Source organism: Leucoraja erinacea, unplaced genomic scaffold, assembly GCF_028641065.1.
Source record: "Leucoraja erinacea ecotype New England unplaced genomic scaffold, Leri_hhj_1 Leri_389S, whole genome shotgun sequence".
In the NCBI taxonomy this organism is placed as follows: Eukaryota; Metazoa; Chordata; class Chondrichthyes; order Rajiformes; family Rajidae; genus Leucoraja; species Leucoraja erinaceus.
This window is the reverse complement of record NW_026576290.1, coordinates 27865-52198: the sequence shown is the minus strand read 5'-3', so window position 1 is coordinate 52198 and position 24334 is coordinate 27865. Positions and strand designations below refer to the sequence as shown.

At 43.4% G+C, this 24334-nt stretch overlaps 1 protein-coding gene across 1 annotated transcript; it reads left to right on the top strand.

The window, feature by feature from the left end:
- The first annotated feature begins 151 nt into the window (after positions 1-151).
- On the top strand, positions 152-18782 carry LOC129693685 (uncharacterized). Its single transcript, XM_055630467.1, has 2 exons — positions 152-1426; positions 18584-18782. Exon 1 carries the CDS (start codon positions 245-247, stop codon positions 887-889), a length of 645 nt encoding a protein of 214 aa, XP_055486442.1. The 5' UTR covers positions 152-244; the 3' UTR covers positions 890-1426; positions 18584-18782.
- Positions 18783-24334: the final 5552 nt, after the last annotated feature.

The following is a 24334-nucleotide window of genomic DNA, read 5'->3' as shown; positions in this document are numbered from 1 at the left end:
GTTTAATTGATTAGATGAATCAATTGATTTGATGAAACTTTTTTGTTGGGTATTTACTATTTGTTTTAACGTTTAAAAAGCATTCTTGTTTTGAAAATGGTTTTGGAAGCAGATTTGATTCAGATTTGACTCGGGCAAGGGGACGTTGGAACACATCCTGAGCTGTTGCCCAAAGGCTCTTGGGCAGGGCCGGTACACATGATGTCACGACCAGGTTCTCAAACCCATTGCAGAAGCTATCAGCATGGAAATCAGCAGCTGCAGACGAGAACGCCCCACAACCCAGATGATCACCTTTGTGAAGGCCGGAGTGCAGCTGCCAAGAACCACAGCAGCCAGGAATCAGTCAGGAATCCTGGCAACTGCGCAGGACTGGCAGCTTTCCGTAGACCTGGTGAAACAGCTGAATTTCCCATGGCACATTGCCACGACCACCCTGAGGCCAGATATCCTCCTGGTCTCAGAGGCGACCAAAAACATTGTCTTGTTAGAACTGACAATGCCGTGGGAGGACCGTCTGGAGGAGGCCCATGAGAGGAAGATGGCCAAGTATGAAGAACTGGTCATAGACTGCCGCAAGCAGGGCTGGAAGGCAAGGTGTATGCCCATCGAGGTTGGCTGCAGAGGTTTTGCAGGGCAATCGCTCTACAAAACCTTGAGTGCACTGGACATCAACGGAGTGCCGAAGAGAAGGGCCATCAAGAACGTCACAGAGGCAGCGGAGAACGGCCTCGAGATGGCTCTGGATCAGGAGAGGAGGTCCATGGGGAGGAGCGAATGCCACCAGAACACAAGTCGTGGTCTGATCAACCACGGCTGGGTCGCCTGGGTGAGGGTGTTTGATGTTGAAAGACCCGAAACACCCAATGACCCTAGGTTACATCACTGATGATGTGTTCAGGAGCATCTATAGATGTATTTGTATCAAATTAACGTTTAAAAAGCATTCTTGTTTTGTAAATGGTTTTTGGAAGCAGATTTGATTGAGATTTTGCAATATAATTGTCAATAAGGAACAATTCTTTAAGAAATATTTCCCATCTATTTATTATACAGATTTATTTTTTCTTCACTCAAGTGGACTGCATTTTGTGAGTCGGGGCCTCCCGAGCCCCCCGCAGTCGCCGCTACGGGCGTCCCGATGTTCAAACCCTCTCGCTGGGATGATGGAACTCTGACGTCGGAACGGAAGAACACCCTCAGTGGCATGGACTTCCGAATCGGCCACATCCTACCGGAGACCGCGGCTCCAGAAGTCCACAGGCTGAACTGGGCAGAGAGGCACGCTGGCGGCCCTCGGCAAATGGATCCCAGGGCTCCGCGATGTTGAAATCAGCGCAGCCCGCGGCTGGGAGCTCTGCAAACCACAGCTCCATGATGTTGAAGCAGCAGGCCCAACACTCCGGAGCATCAAACGGCGATCCAGGTAAAGCATCGCTCGCTCCGCAGTGAATCCAATATGTATTTTAAAACCACCTGGTTAATGACAACATACAGTAGGGTTTAACAGTGCAGTCACACTGTCACTGTCAGGTAGTTATGGTACATGGACAGGAAAGGTTTAAAGGGATATGGGCCAAATACGGATAAATGGGACTAGTTTAGATGGGGCATCTTGATCCGCATGGACAAGTTGGGATGAAGGGTCTATTTCTATGCTGTAAGACTATGACACATTGTAGAAAGGGTGCAATTGCTCTGGAGAAGATCCAGGGGCAATTTATGAAGATATTGGCAGGGCTGGAATTGGTTTTTACTTTGAAGAAAGATTTGACAACTGGGATTGTATTCTCTGCAGCAATGGAGGTGAAAAAAAGACATTTGAGGTGAATAATATTTTGAGAATAGAACCATAGAAACATAGAAAATAGGTGCAGGAGTAGGCCTTTCGGCCCCTCGAGCCTGCACCGCCATTCAATATGATCATGGGTGAACATCCAACTCAGTGTTCTGTACCTGCCTTCTCTCCATACCCCCTAATCCCTTTAGCCACAAGGGCCACATCTAACTCCCTCTTAAATATATCCAATGAACTGGCCTCAACCACCTGCTGTGGCAGAGAATTCCAGAGATTCACCACTCTCTGTGTAAAAAATGATTTTCTCATCTCAGTCCTAAAAGACTTCCCCCTTATCCTTAAACTGTGACCCCTTGTTCTGGACTTCCCCAACATCGGGAAAAATCTTCCTGCATCTAGCCTGTCCAACCCCTTAAGAATTTTGTAAGTTTCTATAAGATCCCCCCTCAATCTTCTAAATTCTAGCAAGTACAAGCCGAGTCTATCCAGTCTTTCTTGATATGATAGTCCTGCCATCCCAGGAATCAATCTGGTGAACCTTCTCTGCACTCCCTCTATGGCAATAATGTCTTTCCTCAGATTAGGAGACCAAAACTGTACACAATACTCCCGGTGTGGTCTCACCAAGGCCCTGTACAACTGCAGTAGAACCTCCCTGCTCCTATACTCAAATCCTTTTGCAATGAATGCCAACATCCCAGCATTGAGCCTTTCGGTACCCCACTAGTCACTGCCTGGCATTCTGAAAAAGACCCGTTTACTCCTACTCATTGCTTCCTGTCTGCCAGCCAGTTCTCTATCCACATCAATACTGAACACCCAATATCATGTTTCTGTGGGACCTTGTCGAAAGGATCTTTTTCGTTTAACAAAGAGTGTAGGAAGGAACTGCAAGTGCTGGTTTAAACTGAAGATAGCCACAAAAAGCTGGAATAACTCAGCGAGACAGGCAGCATCTCTGGAGGTAAGGAATGGGTGATAATAGACAACAGACAATACATGCAGTAGTAGACCATTCGGCCCGTCGAGCAAGCATCACCATTCAATCTGCCTTCTTCCCATTTCCCCAAACTCTGTAATCTTTAAGAGCTCTATCTAGCTCTCTCTTGCAAGCATCCAGAAAACCGACCTCGGGCAGAGAAGTCCAGACTAACAACTCTCTGTGAGAAAAAATGTTTCCTCATCTCCGTTCTAAGTGGCTTACCCATTATTCTTAAACTGTGGCCCCTAGTTCTGGACTCCCCCAAAATCACGAATATGTTTCCCGCCTCTAGCATGTCCAAACCCTTATTAATCTTATATTTTCAATAAGAGCCTCTCTCATCCTTCAAAACTCCAGAGTATACAAGCCCAGCCGCTCCATTCATACAGCATATGACAGTCCCGCCATCTCGGGAATTAACATTGTAAACCAACACTGCACTCAGTACCAACGCATAGGGTCTCACTAGGGCCCTATACAACTGCAGAAGGTCCTCTTTGCTCGTATCCTCAACTCCTCTTGTTATGAAGGCCAACATGCCAATCTCCTTCTTCATCTGTATCCTTACTTTCATTGACTGATGAACAAGAATCCCAGATCCCGTTGTACTTCCCCTTTTACCCAAATTGACTCCATTTAGATAATAATCTTTCTTCGTGTTTTTGCCACCAAATTGGATAACCTCACATTTATCCACATTAAACTGCATCTGCCATGCATCTGCCCACTCATCCAACCAGTCCGAATCACCCTGCATCCTCATAGCATCCTCTTCACAGTTCACACTGCCATCCAGCTTTGTGTCATGTGCAAATTTGGTAATGTTACTTTTAATCCCTTCATCTAAATCATTAATGTATATTTTAAATAGCTGTGGCCCCAAGCCTTGCGGTACCCCACTAGTCACTGCCTGCCATTCTGAAAGGGACCCGTTAATCCTTACTCTTTGTTTCCTGTCTGCCAACCGAATTTCTATCCATGTCAGCACCCTACCCCCAATACCACGTGCTCTAATTTTGCCCACTAATCGCCTATGTGAGACCTTATCAAATGCTTTCTTAAAGTTCAGGTACACTACATGTACTGCTCTCCTTTGCCCATTTTCCTAGTTACATCCTCAAAAAATTCAAAAAGATTAGTCAAGCATGATTTCCCCTTCATAAATCCATGCTGACTCGGACCGATCCTGTTACTGCTATCCAAATGTGCCACTATTTCATCTTTTATAATTGACTCCAGCATCTTTCCCACCACCGATGTCAGGCTAACTGGTCTATAATTCTCTGTTTTCTCTCTCCCGCCTTTCTTAAAAAGTGGGATAACATTAGCTACCCTCCAATCCACAGGAACTGATCCTGAATCTATAGAACATTGGAAAATGATCACCAATGCGTCCACGATTTCTAGAGCCACTTCCTTAAGTACCCTGGGATGCAGACCATCAGGCCCTTGGGATTTATCTGACGTTAGTCCCATCAGTCTAACCAGCACCATTTCCTGTCTAATGTGAAATTCCTTCAGTTCCTCCATTTTCACGGATCCTCTGGCCTCTAGTACATCAGGAAGATTGTGTGTGTCCTTAGTGAAGACGGATCCAAAGTACCTGTTCAACTCATCTGCCATTTCCTTGTTCCCCATGATATAGTCACCCTTTTCAGTCTTCAAGGGTCCAACTTTGGTCTTAACTAATTTTTTCCTCTTCACATACCTAAAGAAGCTTTTACTACCCTCCTTTATATTCTAGGCTAGCTTACCTTAGTACCTCATCTTTTCTCCCCGTATTGCCTTTTTAGTTATCTTCTGTTGCTCTTTAAAAGTTTCCCAATCCTCTGGCTTCCTGCTCATCTTTGCTAAGTTTATTTTTATACTGTCCCTGACTTCCCTTGTCAGCCATGGTCGCCCCTTGCTCCCCTTGGAATCTTTCTTCCTCTTTGGAATCCTGCACCATCTGTATTATTCCCAGAAATACTTGCCATTGTTGTTCCACTGTCATCCCTGCTAGGGTATCTTTCCGGTCAACTTTGGCCAGCTCCTGCCTTATAGTTCCACAGTCTGCTTTGTTCAGTTGTACCACTGACACCTCCAATTTACCCTTCACCATCTCAAATTCTAGATTGAAACTTATCATATTACAGTCACTACCTTCTTTTTTTTTTTTATATTTTATTTTATTAGAAGTAAGCACAGTCATATGGCACCAAAGTGCCTAATATATATTTTCATAATACATTTTATGTACAACTTCTTTTTTTTTTTTGTTACATTGAAAAAAGATGAGAATAAGAAAAAGAGGTTAGATAGTAAAGGATAGAAAAATGTGAAATATATAGTGTGTGAAGAAAGAAAACGAGTAAATGAAGAAAGTTGAGAGAGAAAATAGTGAAAAGAAAAGGAGATCATTATTTATAGTCTTGACCAACCCTCGTCCAGTCCTGAAACAGTTATTTTTTACAATTGTGTTGCACCATATGATTCCAAAAAAACGACGAATGGAGACCAACTCGTTATGAATTGGTCTGATTTATCCATTAGGAGGAATCGCATTTCCTCAAAATGAGCGGTGTCCAACATACTTGCAATCCACATTTTAAGCGTTGGTATTGATGTACCCTTCCAAAATTTAAGTATTAATTTTTTTGCTATTATTAAACCATAATTAAGGAATAGATTTTGAGATGTGTTCAATTTATTCCCATCTTCCATTACACCAAATATAATCATTTCAGTATTAGGTTCCATTCTTGTCTTGAATAATTTTGTAAGTATTTCAAAAATATCATTCCAAAATCTATAAAGTTTTATGCAGGAAACCTAAGGAGTGTGTTATAGTTGCCTTTTGGGCTAGACATTTATCACAAGTGGCGGATATATTTGGATAAAATTTGTTCAATCTTGTTTTTGAATAATATAATCTATGTACAATTTTAAATTGTATTAGATTATGTCTTACATTAATTGAACATTTGTGAATATATATCAGGTATTTTTCCCATTTAACCTTCGTAATTTTTATCATTAATTCCCGTTCCCACTCTTCTCTAAGTACCTCTGTCGATGGTAGGTCTATATTTAGAATACTATTATATAAATAGGATATTAATTTTTGTGAGTCAGCTTCAATATTCATTGCTTCTTCCAATAAGTCAGGATTACTTTTTGATATCCTTGTATATATTTTTTCACAAAGTCGCAAATCTGAAGATATTTAAAATATTGGTTGTTTTTCAATTTAAATTTTAATTGTAGTTGTTGGAATGATAGTAGGTTTCCTGTTTCGTACATATCCCTGATCCTTCTAATTCCGAGACTTTCCCATTGGTTATATGTCTTATCAATAAGAGATGGTTTAAATAAAGGGTTATTCGCAATTGGCATTAACAGTGATAGATTTCTTAATTTAAAGATAATTTTATTTGTTTCCAAATTCTTATTGTACCATATATAATTGGGTTCTTCTTATATATTGTGTTATTCAGTTTTTTGGGGGAAAAGAGGATCGTTCCTATATTACAAGGATGACAATCCTCCTTCTCCATTTTTATCCATTCTGTCTGTTGTGTAGAACTATCCAACCAATAAATCATATTCTTAATATGCACTGCCCAGTAATAATACATAAAATTCGGAAGTGAAAGTCCCCCGACCTCTTTTGGTTTACATAAGTGTTTTTTTGTGATTCTATGTGATTTATAGTCCCAAATATAATTTGTAATGTTAGAGTCTAATTTTTTAAAAAAATATTTTGGTATATATACCGGTATAGACTGAAATAGGTATAGTAATTGTGGTAAGAAGATCATTTTTATTGCATTTATTCTACCTAATAATGATAAGGGAAGTGTTTTCCAAAATTTAATCCGTGTATTAAGTTTATTTAATAAAGGTATGAAATTAGCATTGAATAATGCTTTATATTTTCTAGTAATCTGAATACCCAAATATTTAAATTTTTCTGTTGCGATTTTAAAGGGGAACTTCAGTAAGTGTGTAGGTTCTTGAGGTTTTAATGTCATGATTTCGCTTTTGTTCCAGTTTATTCTATATCCAGAAAAAGACCCAAATTCCTCTATTAAGTTTAATCAATTTGGTATGCTCGTTTGTGACTTTGTAATATATAAAAGTATATCGTCTGCATATAATGAGATTTTATTCTTTGAGTCCCTGGTATTATAGCCCTGAATATTCGGATGAATTCTTATACTTTCAGCCAGGGGTTCTATCATAAGGGCAAATAGCAGGGGTGATAGTGCACATCCCTGCCTATTACCCCTTGATAGTTGGAATTTTTGAGATAACATGTTATTAGTTAAAATTCTTGCCATCGGTTTATCATATAATAATTTTACCCATGTTATAAAATTCTCTCCCATGTTAAATTTTTGTAGTACTTTATATAAGTATTGCCACTCTACCTGATCAAATGCTTTCTCTGCATCCAAAGAAATAATTGATATATCTTCTTCCTCTACTTTATGCGAGTACATTATATTAAACAGGCGTCTCAGATTATTAAATGAGTATCTTTTAGGTATAAACCCCGTTTGATCAGGGTTTATCAGTTTACTAATATATTTGCTTAATCTACTTGCTAAAATCTTTGCTAAAATTTTCTGATCTGTATTTAAAAGTGATATAGCTCTGTACGAGCCCGGATCTTCTAAATCTTTATCTTTTTTTGGAATAAGCGTAATAGTTGATTCTGTTAGTGTTTCAGGTAGTTTAGTTCAGCTAACTGGTCTATAATTCTCTGTTTTCTCTCTCCCGCCTTTCTTAAAAAGTGGGATAACATTAGCTACCCTCCAATCCACAGGAACTGATCCTGAATCTATAGAACATTGGAAAATGATCACCAATGCGTCCACGATTTCTAGAGCCACTTCCTTAAGTACCCTGGGATGCAGACCATCAGGCCCTTGGGATTTATCTGACGTTAGTCCCATCAGTCTAACCAGCACCATTTCCTGTCTAATGTGAAATTCCTTCAGTTCCTCCATTTTCACGGATCCTCTGGCCTCTAGTACATCAGGAAGATTGTGTGTGTCCTTAGTGAAGACGGATCCAAAGTACCTGTTCAACTCATCTGCCATTTCCTTGTTCCCCATGATATAGTCACCCTTTTCAGTCTTCAAGGGTCCAACTTTGGTCTTAACTAATTTTTTCCTCTTCACATACCTAAAGAAGCTTTTACTACCCTCCTTTATATTCTAGGCTAGCTTACCTTAGTACCTCATCTTTTCTCCCCGTATTGCCTTTTTAGTTATCTTCTGTTGCTCTTTAAAAGTTTCCCAATCCTCTGGCTTCCTGCTCATCTTTGCTAAGTTTATTTTTATACTGTCCCTGACTTCCCTTGTCAGCCATGGTCGCCCCTTGCTCCCCTTGGAATCTTTCTTCCTCTTTGGAATCCTGCACCATCTGTATTATTCCCAGAAATACTTGCCATTGTTGTTCCACTGTCATCCCTGCTAGGGTATCTTTCCGGTCAACTTTGGCCAGCTCCTGCCTTATAGTTCCACAGTCTGCTTTGTTCAGTTGTACCACTTGACACCTCCAATTTACCCTTCACCATCTCAAATTCTAGATTGAAACTTATCATATTACAGTCACTACCTTCTAATGGCTCCTTTACCTCGAGTTCCCTTATAAAATCCGGTTCATTACACACCATTAAATCCAGAATTGCCTTCTCCCTGGAAGGTGCCAATACAAGCTACTCTAACAATCCATCACAGAGGCACTCCACAAACTCCCTTTCTTGGGCTCCAGTACCAACCTGACTTTCCCAGTCTATCTGCATCTTGAAATCTCATAACAAACGTAGCATTCCCTTTATAACATGCCAATTTTAACTCTTGATTCAACTTGCACCCGAATTCCAGGCTATTGGTTGGGGGCCTGTAGATAACTCCAAGGATGGTATTTTTACCCTTACAATTCCTTATTTCTAGCCATGCTGACTTCACATCTCCTGTTTCAATGTCACCCCTCCTTGCAAGGGACTGAATTTCATTCCTCGCCAACAAAGCTACCCCACGTCCTCTGCCCACCTGCCTGTCTTTTCAATAGGACGTGTACCCTTGAATGTTCAGTTCCCAGCCCTGGCCTTGCAGCAATGTCCACAATTCCCACAACAACGTACTTGTCAATTTCAAACGGAGCCTCATTCTTGTCCACTATTTCTTATACTTTGCGCATTCATATACAACACTTTGACTTCGGTATTCACCTCCCCTCTCAGTCTGGTCACTATTGGCCCTGACCTTCCTCTTATCCCTTCTCGAAATTTCATTCCCATTAATTCTGGAGTCTTTTGTAACTTTTCCCATACTCACTTCACTTTAAGTCTTTATACTCCCAATTTCTCAATCCCTCCCCCACACTATTTAGTTTAATCCACTCGTGTAGCCCTCGCAAACCTGCCTGCTAGAGCATCGATCCCCCTCCAGTTAAGGAGTAACCCGTCCCTTTTCTACAGGTCAGTCCTACCCCAGAAGGACTGGGCAGTGGGCAGATGCGTGGCAGATGCAGTTTAATGTGGATAAATGTGAGGTTATCCACTTTGGTGGATAAAGCAGGAAGGCAGATTACTAATTAAATGGTGTCAAGTTGGGGAAAAGGGGAAATATAATGGTATCTGGGGGTCCTTGTTCATCAGTCAATTAAAGTAAGATCATAATCAGAATCAGAATGCTTTATTGTCATTGCATGTATCACATACAACGAGATTACTGTGTCTCTCCATTTAAAATAACTTCAAACATTCACATACTCATACCTTTTATACTCCCTCCCTCCCCAAACCCACCCATGGATTCACATTTACATAAATTAACACTCTCTCCCACCCCCCCTCCTTCCCCATAACCCACTCCCGAGACAGAGTTCAGTTCCAAGATTGCTGATGGGTAAAAGCTGTTCTTGAGTCTGGCAGTGCGTGACTTTAGCGACCTGTACCTTTTTCCTGAGGGCAGCAGTGTGAAAAGGTGGTGACAAGGATGTGTAATGTCTTTCACGATATTACAGGTCCTGCTGCGGCATCTGGAGTGGAAAATGTCCTCCAGATGGGGCAGGGGGAGTCAGTCCAATGATACCCTGGGCAGTTTTTATCCCCCTCTGGAGAGCTGCTCTGTCAGCTGCTGAACAGTTCCCAAACCAGGCAGTTATGCAGTAAGTCAGTATGCTTTCTACCGAACAGCGGTAGAAAGACTCCAGCAGTTTAGCAGACAGATGTGCCTTCCTCAGTGTTCTGAGGAAGTAAAGTCTCTGTTCCGCCTTTTTTTACAACTACAGCAGAGTTCACAGACCATTTAAGATCCTCACTGATGTAGATCCCCAGAAATTTAAAACTAGGCACCCTCTCCACCTCCTCGCCTCCTATCTCCAGTGGCCTGAGCTCCGCTCTATGTTGCCTGAAATCAGTGATGATTTCCTTTGTCTTTTTAGTGTTCAGAGAGAGATTGTTGTGAGCACACCACTCAGAAAGTCTGTGCACCTCCTCTCTATAGGCGACCTCATTCCCATTTGAGATGGGCCCCACCATGGTTGTATCGTCCGTAAATTTTATAATCCTATTTGCGGGGTGATGGGGCAAGCGGTCATGTGTGTATAGGGCGTAGAAGAGCGGACTGAGCACACAGCCCTGCGGTGCTCCTGTGCTGAGGGTCAGGGATGTCGAGGTGTAAGGTCCAAGTCTCACCGTCTGTGGGCGTTCACTGAGAAAGTCCAATATCCACCGACACAGTTGACTGCTGAGGCCAAGGTCTAGCATTTTTGTGATCAGCTTGCTGGGTATGATTGTATTAAAAGCTGAGCTGTAATCAACAAAAAGCATCCTGACATATGACCCCTTCTCCTCTAGGTGTTGTAGTGCAGCATGGAGGACAGTGTTTATGGCATCCTCTGTAGATCTATTAGCCCTATATGCATACTGGTGTGGGTCGAGTGAGGGTGGGAGAGATAATTTAAGGTGACCTAGGACCAGCCTTTCAAAGCACTTGAAGACTACAGATGTAAGAGCAACGGGCCTGTAGTCATTGAGGGAGTTGATGATTGTCTGCTTGGGCACCGGGATGATAGTGGTGGTTTTCAGGCACGCTGGCACGGAGGAGTGTGCTAGGGAAAGGTTAAAAATGTCTGTGAAAACCCCAGCGAGCTGGTGAGCACAGTCCCGGAGCACCCTGCCTGGGATCTCATCCGGGCCAGCAGCCTTACATAGCATTAACAGTTCTCAGGGCCCGCTTTACCTCCTCTAACTGGAGGGTAAGTGGCTGGTCAGCAGGGTCCAGTTGGAGAGAGGTTCTTTCATTTGGACGTCTCTCGAAACGGGCAAAAAAGTGGTTGAGCTCCTCTGCCAACGATGTATTTGCAGCTGTCGGTGGGTCCCTGCTGCCCCTGAGGTTTGTTAGGTGGTGTATTCCCTGCCACATGCGTACTGTATCCCTGGAGGTGAAATGGTCCTCAATCTTCTCCTTGTAGGAGATTTTAGCTGATTTAATGCCCCGCTTGTGTCTGGCAGTGCTGTACAGTTCTTTGTTGCCAGATTTGTGGGCCAAGTCTCGCTCCTTCAGAAGACGCTGGACCTCCGTAGTCATCCATGGTTTCCTGTTCGGAAAGACACGGATGCACTTGTTGATGGTGACACATTCCACACAACATCTGGTGTAGAAGAGTACTGCTGCAGCGTACTCGTCTAGGTCCTGATTATAACATAGACTCCAGTCTGTGCTCTGAAAGCAGCCCTGCAGTTGTAAGGTTGCATCCTCTGTCCAAGTTTGCATGATCCTGGTAGTGGGTTTCTGCTTTCTACTGATGGGGATGTAGGCTGGGATTAACAACAATGACTGGTGGTTTGACTGTCCAAGGGGGGGGGTGGGAGGGGTAAGGCTCTGTAACCTTTAGGAATGTTAGAATAAACACACTCTAATGTGTTTTCCCCTCGAGTTGGGCATTTAACATGTTGCACAAACCGTGGCAGTACTTTCTTTAAGTTGGTGTGATTAAAGTCACCAGCCACGATAAAAACCCCATCAGGATGTGAGTTCTGTTGTTTGTTGATCGCATTTAGCAGGTAGCCCAGTGTTACATTAGCTTTAGCCTCCGGAGCTAAGTACACGGCTGTAATAAAAATCACAGAAAACTCTCTTGGGAGATGGTAGGGTCTACATTTAACTACCATTATTTCTAGGTCTGGTGAGCAATGTCTCTCAGTAACAGTAGCATCCGTAGTCCAGTTATTGTTCATAAAAACAACCCCCCCCCCCAGCTTTGTTTACCTGAGGCTTCGGTTCTGTCGCTGCGGTGAGTAGCCCGGCCCGCTAGCTCGATAGCAACATCAGGTATTTCAGGATGGAGCCAGGTATCACTGATTATCAGAACACAACTATCCTGGATAGCTGATTGTGATGATAAACAGTCTTAGTTCATCCATCTTGTTGTTATGAGACCTGGCGTTGGAGACAAAGAGGCTGGGGAGGGAGTGGTGGTCTGTGCGGATTCCTCTTTAGCCGAGTTAGCACGTCGGCTCTACGCCCTCGCTTCCGTTTGCGGTCTCTCCGTCTCCTGCGGTAACTGTTGGGGGAGGTTATCCATGGGGACCCCGGTGCTCTGCTGATCTCTGCTGGAATCTCGTGTGTATGTTGGAAAGTACACGTAACCCCCACTTGTTGCGTCGTTCCAATAAAAGTTAGCGATTCTCGGGTGAAGTGAATCGTGCTTGGTCTACCCTGGCACAATTCCCACCAAACAAACAGAGATAAGATGAAAAAACAGTTCAATCTAGGAGAGCTCACAGCCGCAGCGTCCTGGCGCGCAGCCATCTTGGTCCCAGTAAGCATGCAGGTACAGCAGGCAGTGAAGAAAGCGAATGGCATGTTGGCTTTTCAAATGGGGAGTTGAGTATAGGAGCAAAGATGTCCTTCTGCAGTTGTCTAGGGCCCTAGTGAGATCACACCTGGAGTATTGTAGAAACATAGAAACATACAAAATAGGTGCAGGAGTAGGCCATTCGGCCATTCGAGATGCACCGCCATTCAATATGATCATGGCTGATCATCCAACTCGGTATCCTGTACCTGCCTTCTCTCCATACCCCCTGATACCTTTAGCCACAAGGGCAACATCTAACTCCCTCTTAAATATAGCCAATGAACTGGCCTCAACTACCTTCTGTGGCAGAAAATTCCAGAGATTCACCACTCCCTGTGTGAAAAATGTTTTTCTCATCTCGGTCCTAAAAGATTTCCCTCTTATCCTTAAACTGTGACCCCCTTGTTCTGGACATCCCCAACATCGGGAAAAATCTTCCTGCGTCTAGCCTGTCAAACCCCTTAAGAATTTTGTAAGTTTCTATAAGACCCCCCTCAATCTTCCAAATTCTAACGAGTACAAGCCGAGTCTATCCAGTCTTTCTTCATATGAAAGTCCTGCCGTCTCAGGAATCAGTCTGGTAAACCTTCTCTGTACTCCCTCTATGGCAAGAATGTCTTTCCTCAGGTTAGGAGACCAAAACTGTACGCAATACTCCAGGTGTGTTCTCACCAAGACCCTGTATAACAGCAGTAGAACCTCCCTGCTCCTATACTGGGGGGAGAGTGCAGTGGAGAGATAAGTTTATTAGGCCTTCCATCACAGCGATGTGATGGATGTTTATGTAAATTATGTTGTATCTTGGGTCTATGTGTTTGTAATGTATGGCTGCAGAAACGGCATTTCGTTTGGACCTCAAGGGGTCCAAATGACAATTAAATGTATCTTGTATCTTGTATCTTGTACTCAAATCCTTTTGCTATGAATGCTAACATACCATTTGCATTCTTCACTGGCTGCTGCACCTGCATGCCTAGTTTCAATGACTGATGTACCATGACACCCAGGTCTTGTTGCATCTCCCCTTTTCCTAATCGGCCACCATTCAGATAATAGTCTACTTTCCTGTTTTTGCCACCAAAGTGGATAGCCTCACATTTATCCACATTATACTGCATCTGCCATGCATTTGCCCACTTACCCAGCCTATCCAAGTCACCTTGCAGCCTCCTAGCATCCTCCTCACAGCTAACACTGCCCCCCAGCTTCATGTCATCCGCAAACTTGGGGATGTTGCATTCAATTCCTCGTCCAAACCATTAATATATATTGTAAATAGCTGGGGTCCCAGCACTGATCCTCGCGGTACCCCACTTGTCACTGCCTGCCATTCTGAAAAGGACCCGTTTACTCCTACTCTTTGCTTCCTGTCTGCCAGCCAGTTCTCTATCCACATCAATACTGAACCCCCAATACCGTGTGCTTTAAGTTTGTATACTAATCTCTTATGTGGTACCTTATCGAAAGCCTTCTGAAAGCCCAGATATAACACATCCACTGGTTCTCCCTTATCCACTCGACTAGTTACATCCTCGAAAAATTCTATAAGATTCGTCAGACATGATTCACCTTTCATAAATCCATGCTGACTTTGTCCAATGATTTCACCACTTTCCAAATGTGCTGCTATCCCATCTTTAATAACTGAGTCTAGCAGTTTCCCCACTACTGATGTACGACTAACTGGTCTGTAATTCCCTGTTTTCTCTCTCCCTCCCTTTTTAAAAAGTGGGGTTACATTAGGTACCCTCCAATCCTCAGGAACTACTCCAGAATCTAAAGAGTTTTGAAAAGTTATGACTAATGCATCCACTATTTCTGGGGCTACTTCCTTAAGTACTCTGGGATGCAGCCTATCTGGCCCTGGGGGTTTATTGGCCTTTAATCCATTCAATTTACCTAACACCACTTCCTGACTAACCTGGATTTCACTGTTCCTCCATCTCATTTGACCCCCGGTCCTGTGTTATTCCCAGCAGATTATTTATGTCTTCCTTAGTGATGACAGATCCAAAGTAGTTATTCAATTGGTCTGCCATGTCCTTGTTCCCCATGATCAGTTCACCTGTTTCTGACTGCAAGGGACCTAGATTTGTTTTAACTAATCGTTTTCTCTTCACATGTGTGCAGTTTTGGTCTCCAAATTTGAGGAAGTACATTCTTGCTTTTGAGGGAGTGCAGCATAGGTTCACGAGCTTAATTCCCGGGATGGCGGGACTGTCATATGTTGATAGGATGGAGCGGCTGGGGTGTATGCTCTGGAATTTAGAAGAATGAGGGGGAATCTTATTGAAACATAGAAGAATATTAAGGGTTACACAAAAAAGCTGGAGAAACTCAGCGGGTGCAGCAGCATCTATGGAGCGAAGGAAATAGGCAACGTTTCGGGCCGAAACCCTTCTTCAGACTTCAGAATATTAAGGGATTGGACACGCTAGAGGCAGGAAACATGTTTCCAATGTTGGAGGAGTCCAGAACCATGGGCCACAGGTTAAGAATAAGTGGTAGGCCATTTAGAACGGAGATGAGGAAAAACCTTTTCACCCAGAGCTTTGTGAATCTGTGCAATTCTCTGACCAGAAGGCAATGGAGGCCAATTCGCTGGATGCTTTCAAGGAGAGATAGATAGAGCTCTTAAAGATAACAGCATTTGGTGAGGAATGAGGTGCTGATTGTGGATGAGAACGTTTTCATTTCTCAGTGCTGTTAAGGCAAGCTTGCACTGATGATACTGCAAGATGTAGTGAATAGCTCTGGCCTCAGCACAAGAGACCCGGTTTTGATCCTGACCTCAGATGCTATCTGTGTGCAGTTTGCACATTCACCCTGTGGTTTTCCACTGGGTGTTCTGGTTTCCTCCCACATCCCTAAGACGTGTGGATTTGTAGGTTACTTGGCCCTCTGTAAAGAGCCTCCAGTGTGTAGGGAGTGGATGAGAAAGTCTGATAACATGGAACTAGTGTGAACGGGTGATTGATGGTTGGTGTGAACACAGTGGGCTTGTTTCCATGCTGTATCTCTAAAAACTAATGTCCACCAATTTACTTTTGCTAATTACTTCCAGCATGTTTATTGCCGTGACTTTTTGGTACAAGTGACTTCTTTGGAATTGCTGGGGCTTTTGAAGCTATTATGAGGGGAACACAATATGCATGGTGCGTAGGAAAGCTGTTCCTGGTGTTAACGTCTGTACATCGGTGAGACCAAGCTCAGGCTCCACGATTGTTTCGCTGAACACCTCCGCTCAGTCCGCCTTAACCGACCTGATCTCCCGGTTGCTCAACACTTTAAATCCCCCTCCCATTCCCAATGTGACCTTTTTGGCCTGGGCCTCCTCCAGAATGAGCCCCAGCACAAATTGGAGGAAGAGTGCCTCATATTTCGCGTGGGTAGCTTACACCCAAGCGGTATGAACATTGACTTCTCTGACTTCAAATAGCCCCTGCTGTCCCTCTCGATCCATCCCCTTCCCCTTCCCAGTTCTTCCACCAGCCTTACTATCTCCGACTAAATACTATCTCTGTCTCACTCACTTCCCTGACATCAGTCTGGAGAAGGGTCTTGACCCGAAATGTCGCCCATTCCTTCTCTCCAGAGATGCTGCCTGTCCTGTGTCTACAATATGCAGGGTAATAATTCACAGTTACTTACAGAGCAGACAACACAATGGAGTGGGAGAATGCCAAGAGTGCTGTGATCCATAGTGAAATGCTTGTTACCATTTTGGTACAGCATATTTTATACATGCCATTTGATATAACGAAAGATAACATGGAATATTGAAGACTTGTGACCCAAAGAGCCAGTGAGAATTTGTAGTGACCTTTCATACATCAAGGAATTAGTATATATTTAAAAATGTGTTGTACAATTTATTTTTGAATGCTTCTAAATGTCAGGGAAATCAAAATATTTCCATGTCCTTGACAACAAGAAAATCTAGAGCGCTGTCTTGCTAGTTATCAGATATTAAGGCAGCACAGTGGTAGAGCTGCTGTCTTATAGCGTCAAATACCTGGGTTCAATACTGACTACAGGTGCTGTCTGTAGAAGTTTGTATGTGATCCCCGTGACCGTGTGGGTTTTCTCCAGGTCCTCTGGTTTCCTCCCACATTCCAAAGACATACAGGTTTGTAGGTTAATTGGCTTCGGAAAAAATTGTGAATTGTCCCTAGTGTGTAGGATGGTGCTAGTGTAAGGAGTTAAACGCTGGTCGGCAATAACTCAGTGGGCCGAAGAACTTGTTTCCGCACTGTATCTCAAGTCTAAATCAGAGTTTTATTTGATCTGATTTGTGGGTAGGTTTGTTAAGACCTGCCCACGATGCATGTTGCCACTCTGGGTCCTGTCTTTTCAGATACGTAGCTTGTTTCCCTGCAAGTTGCAGACAGGGATTCATAGCTCAGAGAGAACACTAGCAGCCTATAAGTTTCAGTTCTGTATCTTTAGTTGCCGATGTAAAATTGATTGTAATCATGTATAGTCTTTTAATAATAATAATAATAATAATAAGTACATTTATATAGCACATTTTCATTGACCCCAAAGTGCTTTACATAATTTAAAAATCAGTTCCATACAAAGCATAAAGATGGGTTAACAAAATAATAAAATGCATAAACAGGACACAACATGTAACATAAACATCCACCACAGCATTCATCACTGTGGTGGACGGCACAAAAAAATTTTGGCCGTCCTCCTCCATTCCCCCCCCCCCCCCCCCCCCCCCCCCGTGGACAAGACCAGAGTCCAGAGTCCAGTCCAGGATCGGTCTTTCCTCACCGGAGACCACGGCTTCAAGATTGTGTAGGCCGCAGGCCAGCGGTTGAGATTTAAAGACCCCGCCGCAGCCAGAAGCACTGTAGACTGCAGGGCCGGCGGTCGAAGCTCCCCTCCAGGGGTGATGGTGAGTCCATGCCGGGCCCGCGGTAGAAGTTATCCGCGGGCTGGCAATGGCGGCTTCTTCTTCCCCGGGGTCCCCCACGAGGGATCCCGGGCTGTAGACGCCGCAGCAGCTGGAACTCTGCAGACCGCGGCTTTAGGCTGAGACTTCAGGCTGCCGGCTGCCCCGGGCCAGTGAAATGGAGCGCTCCCCTCCGGCGAGCCCCAGCAAGGGCTCACCCGCTCTACGCCGAGTCCACGCTGCGCCTGCCGCTGAAGCCCCGGACACATCTCCGGGAAAGACCTCGCCGATCCTTGATGGTAGGCCACGGGGGAGGCGACCTGGAAAAAGTCGCCTCTCCATGGAGGAGGCGACCGAAGCGGTTTCCCCCTTACACCACCCACACCACCCCCCAGACAAAACACAAAAAACCCCACTAAATACACACTTTAAAACATACTACTTTTCACTGGCTGGATAGCAGGCAACAAAAAAGCATTTCACCATAACTCAGTACAAATGATAATAAACTAAATTAATGTAACTACGGCTTTGGGAAGATTACAGGACTAGCCCAACTAACACAACATAATACTAGCCCAACTAACACAACATAATACTAGCCCAACCAACACAACAAAATACTAAGTAAATAATGTGAAGAAAACTCAATAACATATTCATTTAATAAAGGTACAACATGGAAACTGGCCCTTCACCTATCTAGTCCACACCGACCATTGATCACCCGTTCGCATTTGCCGTCCCACTTCACCAGCTCCCCTCAAAGGGATTTGAGAAAACAAAATCACTGGACCATTTCCTGAAATTATTTGAAGGCAGGCACAGGTTATTCATTGGGGACGATCAGTCATGGTCACAATGAATGGCGGTGCTGGCTCAAAGGGTCGAATGGCATCCTCCTGCACCTATTTTCTATGTTTCTATTAAAGGACTAGAATGGTTAAAAGTGAATGTGAAAAATTCTCCATTTGCAGTCACTACTGTTTTCTAGCATTTTCTGTTTTAATTGCAAAAAATATCCTACTTCCCTCAGAATCACCTGAAGGACATCCTAATAGCAGTGATATCCAGGAGAGGATCATACCGTTTACGTGACGGACATTTAAAATATGCGTTTGGAAGTAGCATCAATCCCCAGCCATATTTAAAGAACAGCATTATTGCGTACAACAACATTATTGACTGGTAAGGAATATATCAAATGTATATTGACATGTTAATTTGTTGAAGAAAATATACGGCGGAAAAAAAGAAACTTAACATGTATTTGTGAGAGAAATCCATAAAGGTTCATTGACAATTTGTTGTAGAACATAGAAATAAGAAAAAACACAACTTAATATGTATTTGTGAGAGAAATCCTTATTTAGTTTGTTGAAGAAAATATAGATAGGAAAGTGAAAGGTTAACATGTATTTGTGAGAGAAAGCCATAAAAGTTCACAAATAATGGTTTGTCATTGCTCTTAATCTCTGCAGTTATTTTAATCTTGTCATGTAATAATTGTTTTTCCCTCAGTTCATCTGCAATATAAATTGTCGTTGACTCCTCCAGCCAGCTGTGTTGTAGTATAAGGCATGGGTTTGGAATGTATATCTTTCATTCAGTCACTTTGTGTTTTGCTCCCAGTTTCAGAACCAATTAGACTTTGCGGTGACCTTTTCATTTTTGTATACAGTTCAGTACGTATCACCATACATAAGCACTTAGATACATGTTAGATAAGCATCTCAGATAGAGTACAAGTGTATAGCAGTAGTACACTGAGACAGTAACCAGAGTCGCTAGTTTGGCCCCATTTTCAAGTCCCAGTTGTTGTAAGCGCAGGGATATTGACCTGACCATGAAGCTCAGTTGTCCTGGCGGCGTTGCAGGGTCGGCCTGGCCAAGAGTAACCATTGCTGCTGTATGCCGTGTCTGGTCCACGTGCTCATTATAAGAGCTCTCTGAAGCTGCAGGTGAATTCTACACGTTGCCACATATTGTGCTACTGTAACGCTTCACTTCACTCTCTTTCCCTTCTCAGAACCAAAGGAATTTAAACCTCAGATCTTTATTGCTTTCTGAAGCTGCAGGTGAATTCTACACGTTGCCACATATTATGTTGCTTCACTGTACTTCCTTTTCCATCTTCACCTCTGGTCTCATGGAATGACGGACCTGTCTTTTAATGAAAGATTTAGTGAATTTGACTTATTTTTGCTCCAGTTTAAATGAGTGAGAGGTTTAATTTACTTTAAAGATACAGTGTGGAAGCAGACCTTTCAGCTCATGGTCAGCACAGAACAATAATCACCCGTCCATCAATCCTAAGTTATCCCAGTTTCGCATCCTACACATGGTAATATTGGGCATTTTGGGTGCTTGACAAAAGGGAGGATTTCTGCTTTTGTAAAGCTTGGTGACATCTTATGCAAAAGTTGCAAAGATCATAAGAGGATCATGGCTCCAGAGTGTCTAAGGCCAAGCCAAACAGCTGATTGCATTTTCATTTCACTTCCACTGCCATTGCAGTTTCAAGGACAGGCAGGCCAAGCCAAACAGCTGATTGCATTTTCATTTCACTTACTCTGCCATTGCAGTTTCAAGGGCAGGGCAGGCCAAGCCAAACAGCTGATTGCATTTTCATTTAACTTTGATTGCCATTGCAGTTTCAAGGACAGGGCAGGCCAAGCCAAACAGCTGACTGCATTTTCATTTTACTTCCACTGCCATTGCAGTTTCAAGCACAGGGCAGGCCAAACAACTCATTTCATTTTCATTAAGGGCTAACAACTCATTTATTGCAAATACTTTGCAGACTCACAGTTCAGTTGATTCACAGCTTAGAATGGTAGTCGCGGCATCTCCCTCGCAATCTTGCTGAGTGAGTCATGTCCAGGCATCCGAGGTTTTATAGTCCCTCCCCCAGATTGACAGGCGAGAGCATCACAAGGTTTTTTAAACACTCATAACTCTTTAGTTTTTAATCAATAGAAAAATAGCAATATATGGTAGCGTTTGTTTCTAAACTCAATATACAGCGCAGACGGAAGTGGTCAAGGTGAGACTTCTAATTATATAGATAATGGTCTTGCTATCATGTTTGGCATGGACATTCTAGGCCGAAGGGTCTGTTCTTGCCCTGCACTGTTCGGCATGTTCTATATTATAAATCTATAAGCTTCCTTAAGCTGGAAGTGTGTAAATGTACAATCTGATATCTATCGCAATAGCAAGAAATCACTGTCACAAAATATTTTAGCCACCTTTTCTCAGTGTGGAAATGTCAAAGACCACAGGACATAGCTTTAACGAGAAAAGGGCATAATTTAAAGATGTTCTGAGCTAGTTTTTTTTAGACACAAGCTTGTGGGTGCCTGGAAAGCACGGCCAGAGCTGGTGGTGAAGACAGATGTGGCGTTTTAGAGGCCTTTAAATGGGTAGCACGGTGGCACAGCGGTAGAGTTACTGCCCTATAGTGCAAGAGTCCCGGGTTCGATCCTGCCTACGGGTGTTGTCTGTGCGAAGTTTGTACGTTCTCCCCATGACCTCTGTAAACCATTTCCTTCAGCAACTCTACTGCTATGCCACTGTGTCACGACTTGTGTTGAAGTTGATACCACTGCAGCTAAATGGCCAGAACACCAAATTAATAACACGCCACGATCATTAATAATAATAACATTAATAACCTTAAGTAAAAACGGTTATGGGCACATTGGAAAAAAAACCGATAGAACACAATTAATTAGGTTTATTTGCTTTTTGCTTTGAAAACTTTTGGCATAGGCATAGTAATGGGTTTTCACAAGGTTAATGGCAAATTGCACTTATTGCCTCTCATTTAATCCACTATTAGCTGTCTTTGGTTCCAAGTCTGTCTTTAAACCTCACATGCCAACATTTCCAGTTTATCTTAACATTACTAGAATGCGGTTCCTTCTTTCGACTGAGAGTGGAGCTATTTTCAAGGGACACCTGGACTTGCTGGACGTTCATTTAGAATCTGGGCTTTTCCAGAACAAACCAATGCAACATTTCAGGTCTCGACCCAAAACGTGACCTCCATGTTCTCCAGAGGTGGTAACTGACCTGCTGAGTTACTCCAGCACTTTGTGGGTTTTTTTGTAAACCAGTATTTGCAGTTCCTTGCTTCTATATTAATCTAAACTACAACATACATTTTAAAGGCGGAGATTGACAAATTCTTGATTAGTGCGGGTGTTATGGGGAGAAGGGGGAAGAATGGTATTGAGAGATAGATCAGCCATGATTGAATGGGGGAGTAGACTTGATGGGCCGAATGGCCTAATTCTGTTCCTATAATTTATGAACAGGCCTGAAGAAGTCTTAAACCTAAATGCTGTCTATTTGTCTTCGGAGATGTTGCCTGACCCGCTGAATTACTTCAGCGCGCTTTTATTTAAACATGGGCTTGTACTTCCTTCAGTCTTGAAAGCACAATATTATTAGTCCTTCTCTAGACTGATCTATTGCTGCCTGCCTTTCCTCTTGGTGCTAAATGTCTATGTAAACAAACCACAAAAAATGCAATCTGCAAATAAGTCAATGTTCTCCAGCGATGCTGCCTGGTCCGTTGAGTTACTCCAGCACTTAGTTGTTCTTTTGCTGCTAAATCAATGGTTAGGTTGATGTGGAATCTGCCTTCCCAAGTGAGTCAGATTATCAGGATCTCTTATCTCGAGCAATTCAATAATCACATGTTCCCTCTGATAGTTAGGTGCCAAATGACATGTATAACTCATCCGGTTGGCAGTAAAATCTCCTCCGCAAGTTTCTGCTAACATTGGTGTGAGTGTCTGTGTGTGGCTGTGTGTGTCTATATGTGTGTGTATGTGTGTGTGTGTGTGTGTGTGTGTGTGTGTGTGTGTGTGTGTGTGTGTGTGTGTGTGTGTGTGTGTGTGTGTGTGTGTGTGTGTGCGTCTCTGTGTGTGTCTGTGTGTGTGTATATGTGTGTGTGTGTGTGTGTGTGTGTGTGTGTCTGTGTGTGTGTGTGTGTGTGTGTGTGTGTGTGTGTGTGTGTGTGTGTGTGTGTGTGTGTGTGTGTGTGTGTGTGTGTGTGTGTGTGTGTGTGTGTGTGTGTGTCTGTGTGTGTGTGTGTGTGTGTGTGTGTGTGTGTGTGTGTGTGTGTGTGTGTGTGTGTGTGTGTGTGTGTGTGTGTGTGTGTGTGTGTGTGTGTGTGTGTGTGTGTGTGTGTGTGTGTGTGTGTGTGTGTGTGTGTGTGTGTGTGTGTGTGTGTGTGTGTGTGTGTGTGTGTGTGTGTGTGTGTGTGTGTGTGTGTGTGTGTGTCTGTGTGTGTGTGTGTGTGTGTGTGTGTGTGTGTGTGTGTGTGTGTGTGTGTGTGTGTGTGTGTGTGTGTGTGTGTGTGTGTGTGTGTGTGTGTGTGTGTGTGTGTGTGTGTGTGTGTGTGTGTGTGTGTGTGTGTGTGTGTGTGTGTGTGTCTCTGTGTGTGTTTCTGGTTTTCCCTTGACCACATAGTGCCACGACTTCTGCGCAGGAATTTAACATTGCGAGACTAGTCGTAGATTCGAAGGACACCACTTAAAGGTTTAGCTTAGTGATACAGGATGGAAATGGGCCCTTCGGCCCACAGCCAATACTGACCATAGATCACCTGTTCACACTATAGTTCTATGCTATCCCACTTTCCCATTCACTCCCTACAGACTGGGGCTATCTCTAGAGGCCGATTAACCTACAAACACTGAAGAAGGGTTTTGGCCCGAAACTTTGCCTATCTCCTTCACTCCATAGATGCTGCTGCACCCGCTGAGTTTCTCCAGCATTTTTGTGTACCTTAAACCTACAAACCTATACGTCTTTGGGATTTGGAAGGATACCAGAGGAAGCCAGATTGTGTTTGTTTTAGTTTTAGTCTTCGGTCCACTGAGTCCACACCGACCCATTGTTCACCCGTTCATTAGGTTCACATTTTCTCACTTTTTGCATCCTACACACTAGAGGCCAATTAGCCTACAAAACCCCACGTCTTTAGAATGCAGAAGGAAATGGAGTACCTGGACTAAACTTGCGCGTAAACTCCACACAAACAGCGCCGGAGGCCAGGATCAAACCCCGAACTCTGGCTTTGTGAGATAGCTACTTTACCAGCTGCACCACTGTGCCACCCTAAACATTTTGATCAAAGTTCCAAGGTGCAATTATTGCTAATTTAACAAATTTTCAATATGCAACATGGTGTTTGATTGCAATTGTGATCCTGCCCTCTTTTCAGATATGGTATCTTTGTTTGTCTATGAGCTACCAGGCTGTAGATTTGTAATGCATCCCACACTAGATTGAAGACCCTCTACGTACATTCCTTAATGGTGTATTTTTGATGTAAGTGTGACATTATATAACCATATAATCATATAACAATTACAGCACGGAAACAGGCCATCTCGGCCTTACAAGTCCGTGCCGAACAAATATTTTCCCTTAGTCCCATCTACCTGCACTCAGACCATAACCCTCCATTCCTTTCCCATCCATATACCTATCCAATTTATTTTTAAATGATAAAATCGAACCTACCTCCACCACTTCCACTGGAAGCTCATTCCACACAGCTACCACTCTCTGAGTAAAGAAGTTCCCCCTCATGTTACCCCTAAACTTCTGTCCCTTAATTCGGAAGTCATGTCCTCTTGATTACATTAGGAGGACACAAAATGCTGCAGTAACTCAGCTGGACAGGCAGCATCTCTGGAGAGAAGGAATGGGTGACGTTTCGGGTCGGGACCCTTCCACAGATGCTGAAGACATTGGGCAGCTGTGC